The sequence below is a fragment of the Trematomus bernacchii genome, unplaced genomic scaffold (genome assembly GCF_902827165.1).
Source record: "Trematomus bernacchii unplaced genomic scaffold, fTreBer1.1, whole genome shotgun sequence".
Classification (NCBI taxonomy): Eukaryota; Metazoa; Chordata; class Actinopteri; order Perciformes; family Nototheniidae; genus Trematomus; species Trematomus bernacchii.
In genome coordinates, this window is record NW_022987608.1 from 6,671,365 (window position 1) to 6,680,152 (window position 8,788).

The 8,788-nt window shown below is 38.9% G+C and overlaps 1 protein-coding gene across 2 annotated transcripts; it reads left to right on the forward strand.

Moving 5' to 3' along the window:
* Window positions 1–1,835: 1,835 nt before the first annotated feature.
* On the forward strand, window positions 1,836–8,055 carry pyroxd1 (pyridine nucleotide-disulphide oxidoreductase domain 1). Of its 2 annotated transcripts, none has more exons than XM_034131417.1 (13): window positions 1,836–2,146; window positions 2,259–2,339; window positions 2,524–2,643; window positions 3,018–3,146; window positions 3,690–3,763; window positions 3,847–4,043; window positions 4,139–4,236; window positions 4,392–4,494; window positions 4,584–4,699; window positions 5,513–5,635; window positions 6,067–6,204; window positions 6,681–6,770; window positions 7,587–8,055. In XM_034131417.1, the coding sequence occupies exons 1-13, from the start codon at window positions 2,069–2,071 to the stop codon at window positions 7,743–7,745; spliced, it is 1,506 nt and encodes a 501-aa protein (XP_033987308.1). In that variant the 5' UTR covers window positions 1,836–2,068; the 3' UTR covers window positions 7,746–8,055. The 2 variants fall into 2 exon arrangements, with proteins under 2 accessions (XP_033987308.1, XP_033987309.1); XM_034131418.1 differs by having other exon boundaries at window positions 4,587–4,699.
* Window positions 8,056–8,788: the final 733 nt, after the last annotated feature.

The following is an 8,788-nucleotide window of genomic DNA, read 5'->3' on the forward strand; positions in this document are numbered from 1 at the left end:
CCAGTCTGTATGCTAAGCTAAGCTAACAGTTGCTGGCAGAAGAAAGACAAGACAAGAAAAGAAATAGGCAAAATTCTAGCTATTGCTTTAAGGCCAACCAAAAAGCTATCCTGTCAGCTATTGCTCTCAGTTAATTTTACAAACACCACTTTCTTCTCATGAAATATTACTCGAAACGACTTTTATATTTTGGTGAATAACCAGTTAAAACCCTAAATAAGATTGATTGAGGGGAGAGAGATCACATGTTGTTCAGATGGAGTTACAAGTCATAGCTCATGATGTTGTTTTTTTTATCCTGTGAATTATTGTTGCATTCTGCAAAGGTGTGTTTAAATAATCCTTTATAGTGGATAGGCTATAATGTGAATGGAGTGTTCATTTTGACAGCAGCTTTTTCATTATTATGATCAATAATGGAGGCTATTAACCCCAATTTCCCCGGGCTCCCCTTTACACATTTCTATTTAACTCCTGGTGATAGTGTACAGTAATTTGTGGCATTTTGGAATAGAGAAAAAGTGGCTTTATTTAATTCGGAATCACCCCCACAGTCTATTGAAATTAATCCAGAAAAAAAGAGCAATTTTTATCAATGACAAAATAAAAAATATGTTGCATAAATGAAATACAGTGTTCTTAATTTATGAGCAAACACCATTATCCAAATTCCTTTATATGTGTGATCACAGTGCTGTATCCAATGTAGTCATGTGCTCTGTAGAGGTTATTCAGGGTAACCTAATGAAAATCAAGAGGGTAGGTATGACGCACAGCATTAACCTGTGTTTGATTACCAGTGACCTAATCATCTCAGACACTGACATCAATACTCCCATGGATGTGAACAACGGCATAAAAGGTTTTTCAAAAATAGAACAAGTGCCGGCTTTTGCTGATGAATCCAAAAACAATGGAGCCATTATCGCCCAAACGCCCTGGCAGAGAATGGGGATCGTGTCAAGATCTGTCACTTACTTCATGTAAAACCACAAATGGCACTGTGCTTCAACTGTTATCCGGTGGTGAGTTGTTTATCACTGCAGTAATGACGGAGGATGAATGTTTTGATGGAATTTTAGATATGATTTGCAACCACATTAATCTCTGACATTAGAGATACAATGGAGATCCAAATATAAACATAACAAAGGACTGTAACCTGCTCCCACTTAATTGATATACAGGTCCTTTAATGCATAGACTAGAACTAGACACCAACATATGTTCTTATGTTAGCAATGACATAATATGCTGTTATTGTCAAATGTTACTCTCACGTAATGCACTCACACTTTCCTCTCCTAGATGCATATTAAATTATGCATTAAGTATTAGTACAGAATTTTTTGTTACTGTACACTTGTGTTCCAATTAGTATCACCTACAAGTGAATTTACTTTATATTTTCCCTTGATGCCTTGTTTATGAGAGGAAGTGAACGCTGTTTAATTGCTGTTTTCTTTTTTTAAAGGTGGCCCATACTTTAATTATTTTTTGACCAATATAAATGTATGATTTTATAAACAAGACAATCGGGACATGATAATTAAAGGTAGGGGTAAAACAGGTAATACTTGTCTGTGATTTTACACTGCAGATATGTGGAATACTGTTAATCACAGCAAAATACTTAATTCTGTTAGTGTTAACAAATAATTACATGTAAGTGACGCCTGGAACACCTGGATCCTTAAACTGAACATGCTTCATGGATTTACATTTTACATCTGGTATTTAACTATACCTGCGGTTGCCTTCAGTCAAGTGTACTGCAAGACTTGCGTTTGAAAACGTTTCCTGCTGCTTGCCGTAGTTAATTGTAAACAAGGAAGTTACGTTTCTTCAGTGCTCTGGTTGGCATGTGCAAAAGAAGAATGTGGTCAGCTAGCTATCACAACAATTTACTAAGAGCATTTTAACACTATAGCCAATTGACAATAGGTTTTTTAAATGTTTACCAACGTCTCCATGCAGAGAGAAATCTAATATAGCAACCATTTAGACATCAAATGCAAAAGGAGCTAGTGTTAGCTAGTTAGCGTTAGCTTAGCCATTACCTTAAAGAATGGCCAATAGAAAAGAGAAAACATTTAGGTTTATAATTGTAGGAGGCGGCATTGCGGGTGTCACATGTGTTGAGCAGGTGAATATGAATTTGTGTAGGTGTCTACAAAATAAATATATTAACCATAGGCTTTATTACTTTAATGCATGCAATGTAGCTACTTAACATTAACCTTCATTTTCATCGACAGCTGTCATCACAGATTCCGTCAGCTGATGTTGCTCTGATCACAGCAAGCCCCCATATCAAGACCGTGACAAACTACAGACAGGTCAGGATGATGATGATGATGATGACGACCTTTACAACACATATTGTTTATGTACACTAACAGCTGACATGGTTGCTTCCTTGGTGTCCCAGCCAATTAATGCATCACCAGAAAATAATATAAAGAAAATGTCAATCAAAGGCCATTCTCCTTATCTTGCACCCTTTCTTTTGGCTTGGCAAAGGTTTCCAAGACACTGGAAGAGTTTGATGTTGAGGAACAACCATCCAGTGTTTTGGAGGAGAAGTTTCCCAACCTGACTGTCATCCACTCTGCTGTCAAATCCCTTCACACACGGTCACATGTAAGTAGCTGTTTTGGAGTGTTTAATGGTAATAAGACGTTGTATCTGGTTGGATTTGCTTTATTAGATAACAAGAACAATATGTCTATGTAACTGTAACTTAAGCCACGCATGCTGTTATTCCAGATGAGTTGTTTACTTATTAAAATGTATTAACAATACAATTCAGACAGTGATTTCTTGCACTACATCTCAACATAAGGTGTATTTACTATTATCTGTCTACTGTCGCCACCTTGTGGACATGTGGTTACAGCATGTGATCTAATCTAACTAGTTTGTGAAAAGAAACATTACTTTTCAAAAGGAGAAATTAAATGCTAAGCTGGATGTGAGAACGATTCACTATTTCCCTTTCTTCTTTCTATTCTCAGTCTTTGGAAACTACAGATGGCCGGGTTTTTGGTTATGAGAAGCTGTGTATCTGCGGCGGGGGAAGACCTAAGCTCCTAACCCAGGAAAACCCTTACGTCCTGGGGATACGGGACACAGACAGCGCCCAGGTACAACCCCATCACTCTGGATGCTTCTATTTTCATCGACATGCAGGTCTGAACTAATAAGAAGTTCTTACAAAAGCAAGGAGCAGTTTGAAATAGAACAAAGAAAATATTTGCCATTTTCTTATTTCTGTGATGTTTCTGCACAGTCATTTCTAGAACACTGTTTACAAAGGTTCATCCAGTAACATTTCAACAACTGCCGCTGCTACAATGTCTTTATTGTTGTCAGTTTTCAAAAATGAGGGCAATAAAAACCTGCATACAGTTGTAATAATACACGCTTATTATCTGGTGTGTTTAATGATTCATGTAGTTGTTTTAAATGTCTTTTTACTTATTGTATTAGTTGTGTTGTTTCTGTTTTGCTGTTCTTGTGAATGTTTTTGTCCTCAGTGATGAAGACCGATCACACTGCCTGATTAAATTAAATCATATTAATCTCAGCAATTGAATGCAGTAGGATGAAAACACAAGTCAGAAGTTACATGACAACAGCAAAAAACATGTGATGCTTAACAGTTTTCGCTGTTTTATTTGTTTCAGGAGTTACAGAAGCGGTTATCCAAGGCAAAGAGAATCGTTGTTGTTGGCAATGGAGGGATTGCACTGGAATTAGTGTAAGTGAACTATGATCAAAATACTGAAAACAAAAAAACCAATGTGTACGTTTCTCCTGAATGAGAGTACATGTTCTGCACAGGTATGAAGTGGAGGGTTGTGAGGTGATCTGGGCAGTGAAGGACAAAGCCATAGGAAACACCTTCTTTGACGCGGGGGCCGCACAGTTCCTCATCCCATCTCTGGATGCTGACAAACCAGAAAAAGACACTCCCTGTAAGAGACCTCGCTACACCACGGAGGAACCAGCGCCTGGAGGATCTCACACCTTCACAGCAGGTCTATCTTAGGTTTATTCCCTACTTGTGGATTTCTCTTCTTCTCTTTTCGTAGAATCTTTCCGACCGACATAAACATTTAATGTGTGTTTTCAGATAGAAATGCGCGAAGGCAAGGTTCTAGTTCTACAGAGGCTGGCAGTGCCCTCGGCCCAGACTGGCATGAAGGGATAGTTCTTCAAGGTTCAGAGCAGGTGAGATAGTGTGTTTATCTTTGATTTTGAGAGCCTCTGTGGGATTCCTAAAACATGGATCAGCTTGGGAGGTCTATACGTGTAGATATGACCTTCTGCTTTGTGATACCTTCCTCCTTTTCTCCTCCACCTCCTTTCCCTGCCGGTGTGTTCAGGGGACCCGCAGAGTTTCACTGGAATATCAGTGTGAGGTGGAAAAGATCTTCACCTCTGAGGAGCTGCTCAATTCCCCTCCGCAAACACTCGGACATGAGAATGGTGAGAACCAGACATGCTGCTGCTCCATCTGAACTCTGACTCATCCTTCCCTTTTATGTGTCACTTTTCAACCTTTTCTCTCCTCTCAGTAGGATCCTGGCCAGTTTACATCAAACTGACCAACGGTAAAACGTTTGGCTGTGATTTTGTTGTCAGCGCCACCGGTGTCGTGCCAAACACTGAGCCATTTCTCCATGGCAACAATGTAAGTAAACTTATATATGACAGATAAATACGATTTGCTTTGAAGGGTCTCAGATTCAAGTAAATCCTTCTGTTTCTTGCCATCATATGGTCACATAACTGTACAGCTAGTAACTAAAGCACAACAAATGGCAACAATTTTGTTCAAAGAGTATTAGCTCTGCCATTGTGAACAGGAACATGTCTTGAAAATAATTGCAAGGGTAGGCTAGTTATGAAAGAGAAATTAGAAAGTATTAGCCTTTTATTTTGGCTAACACTACAAGTCTGCATCTTTTAGCACACCATATTGGATGTTAAGTGAAGCAGTTGGGTGTTAAGACCTCTTGGTGTCACCAAAGGACAGGTTTTCTTTTATCACTCTTGTTTTAAAGGGATTTCACCCCAAAATATAAATACAAATATATATTTTTTTAACTGCAGCGCAATTTATCACTCTATATTGTTTTGATGAGGGTTGCCAAGTGTTATTCTCGCTGTCTGATCATTATTTATTGAAAGAGACAAAGCTGTTACATTTCTTTAATGTATTTTTGGTGCTTCCGGCTCCAAAAGCTGAATGCCAATCCAGATAGATTGATAGCACTAAAGGTAAAAGGAACAAAATTATAGATTTTTGGGTGAATTGTCCCTATAAGCCTGAGTTCCCAATAAATGAAAGGCTTTCCCTATGTACAGCCACCCTATCAAAATGAATGTATGTTTTACATCAAATACTTTGCATATTGCTTTGTGTCTCCTTTTTCTCATTATAAAGTATTAGTCATATATTTGGTATGAATTACTTTTTTTCTTTCGGTTTTACCTTTTTTAGTTTGCTCTGGCAGATGATGGGGGCCTGCAGGTAGATGACCACATGATGACATCAGAGCCAGACGTGTATGCTGCAGGAGACGTGTGCACTGCATGCTGGGAACACAGCCCAATGTGGCAGCAGGTAAACGATCAAGTCATTAGCCAGTTCAGCCGATACTAGAGTTGTAAAGATGCCATCTGAAAATGATTCTTATTTATTTCATGTATCATCAGTTTTCCCATACTGCTCACAATTCAATACAAACCAATGTTATTTGATTCAGTTCTGTTCTTTCAAAAAGTATATAGCTCTACAAATTAAAATGAGCAATGGGAAAATAGGGCCAGACATAAATGGTTGCATTCAGCACCACTACACTGCACCTGGCAGTGTGTCATGAATCTCGTCAGTGTAGGTTTCAGTTCCCATGGCATTGGCAGGAGAGCTAAATATAACTATGTTTCACCAAGGCGTTAGATAAGTCTATAAATGGCTGCAAAGCTGAAAAGTTGAAAAAGAGTGTTATAATTTCACCTAAACATTTGAAAGAGTTGTTTCTGTGCTGTGTGCAGATGCGTTTGTGGACGCAGGCCCGTCAGATGGGCTGGTACGCCGGGCGCTGCATGGCGGCACAAGTCCTGTCAGAACCAATAGAACTGGACTTCTGCTTCGAACTCTTCTCACACATTACCAAATTCTTCAACTACAAGGTAGGTGACTTTCCACTGCAGGGGAGTGCATGTGTTGAAATAATAACTCCTATGTTAATCATCTACCCTACAAATTATAACCATTACTTTTAAGGTGGTTCAAGGTCCCTTCAAAAGTCTTAGTGCTCAATTCAGATATAGTTTGGCTTTTTACATCTTTTTCTTTCCAATGTGGCCAATATCAGATTACATTGTGAACTGGTCACTCTAAAGAATGCAACTCACATGCACCACAGTGTCTTACTGTACAGAAGAACACATGTACGCCTTTAAAGATAGCATTTCGTTTTATTTTTAAGTTAATGTGTAAAAAAAACACCTACAAAGTGGCCTGAATCAGAGTTGAAAAGGTTATATCTGATTTGGCAGACTTTTGCCTTCAGTCTGAATATTAGCCTCTGTTTCCTCTTGTTCCTACCTCTAGGCTCATTCCCACTGTGCATTTAAACAACTTCCTCTCTTCTGGTCATTCACAGGTGGTCCTGCTGGGGAAGTTTAATGGACAGGGGCTGGGGTCCGACCACGAGCTGCTGGTACGCTGTACCAAAGGCCTGGAGTATGTCAAGGTGATACTTAAGAGAAAAACAGTACACTTTTTCTATTGTGTGTTAATGTACATACATGCCTGAAATGTAAGCAGTTATCTCTGTGAACAAAAGTTAACATATGAATGCAGATTCCAGAATTTATTTTTGTTATTTGCATTATTCTTGTTTCTTTTTGTGGTCCATTTGAATTGCTGATTTGTCAATAATACTTTCAAAAGTAGAATAGGATGGGTAAATGTGGACAAAGCCATTTTCCAACATTCAATCTCACAACCCATTAGATATTGTCTGCCGATGATTTAGCTTCTTTTGTTATATTAGTGTTAGCTTGTAAACTCGCTACTTGTGAAACAATCCACTCCATTCTTGTCTCTTGAGTTGCTGAACGGACTGTAAATAATGACTGCCGCAAAAAAGAGTAAGTCCTTAAATTGTATACCAGCATGCCACACAGGAACCCTGAAAATAAAGGCCCTTGCTTCCAAAGTCTTATCGTCATCAGACCTACAGCTGATGTGTTACGCCATTATGGAATCATCATCAAAATCACAAGCTTTTTGGATGCTGTTAGACATTCCTGTGGCACCAAATGCCATCAGGAAGATTTTCCGTTTGATTGATTGTCGCTGTGTGAAAGAAACCACTGTTTTTCTGTGGATGTGGTCTAATGCTGCTATTGAGCCAGAGGCAAAACAGGATCAGCTGTTCTTTCCAAATTGTAGATATACTGTAGATGTATTTTCTCATGTCATCAAACTGATTTCACCCACTATTGGAAAAATCAACATGTGTGATTTCATTTTCACACAATTTACCGCTGTATTCCTGTTCCAGGTCGTTCTCAGTGGAGGTCGGATGGTGGGAGCCGTGCTGATCGGGGAAACAGACCTGGAGGAGACCTTTGAAAACCTGATCCTCAACGAGATGGATCTGACCCCCTATGGAGAGGAGCTGCTGAACCCTAACATTGATATAGAGGACTACTTTGATTAGGCATGAGAGGTGTGATTTAAGAAAGAACTTTGAAAGACTTGCGAAGGCAAAATGCATTCTATCATGTCAGATTTAGTCAGTTTCTTTTTTTGTATTGCCGAGGGAAGTAGTTTTCTGATGAAGTAGCAATGATCTTAATTGTATTAAGAGTACTCAATTAGAACTTGAGTGATGTTTTAAAAAACCTTTTTCATTTATTCGTAGCATGAATGCAAATCCATCACTTGTGGCAGGAATTAGACACTTAATCCACAAAGAAAGTGATACGTTCGGGAAAATATGGCAGTGAATAAAGATAATGTTTTTGTTGCTATGTTGTCTTAGTAACTCAAATATCAACCTCAACTACGGCTCCTCCTGTGCCTCAGCAACCATTGTAACAAAATAAATTATCAGGCGCACACAATGCGGTCTATTGTTCCTCGGATATGCTGCTCTTGGAGATGTTGCTATTTGAAAATCTCCTTTTAAAGAGACAAGAAACGATAGACGAAAAGTGAAAAGAGTCATCTCCACAATGAGAATTGAAATGACTAAAAGAGGTCAAACGCGCATTTCCAGTTTTTGGTTTGCCTGTAGATTTGCATTTATAGATGTTTGTTTTTTGGGGTCAGTGGTTCACCGGCATGCACCTGCCCACAATAATTTAGCTGCTTCTATTGGCTGATAAAGGTTGTTATGGCAACCTTGTGTTTTTACTAGGTAAGCATTATGGGACCTATGAGGCCTACTAGTAATTAGGAGTATATGGGGACATGCTCCCTTATTTAGAACCTTTGCAAAAGTATCCAAAAGAGAGTAAAGAAACAAGGCAGTAAACATGAATAAAAACACCCCTTTACTAAAGAGACACTAATAAGGTAGGACGACACCCTAAACTTTAACTACACCTCCCACCTGGAAGTGTGAACCTGTGTGGGTGGAGAACAGGCATTGTTTACAAGAGTCAACGCTGCCCCATGGTGGCACATGTATCAAGATCAAATTAAAATCCCTGATGGACATGGAGGATGGGACCGTTCGTGCAATGAAATCCCTTGTAA

Excerpts from the sequence above, each read along its gene's own strand:
- pyroxd1 (XM_034131417.1), top strand. The coding sequence starts at position 2,069 with ATGGCCAATAGAAAAGAGAAAACATTTAGGTTTATAATTGTAGGAGGC. Across the intron at positions 4,495-4,583 it reads AACACTCGGACATGAGAATG|TAGGATCCTGGCCAGTTTAC; the intron begins GTGAGAACCAGA and ends CTCTCCTCTCAG. Across the intron at positions 4,700-5,512 it reads CATTTCTCCATGGCAACAAT|TTTGCTCTGGCAGATGATGG; the intron begins GTAAGTAAACTT and ends TACCTTTTTTAG.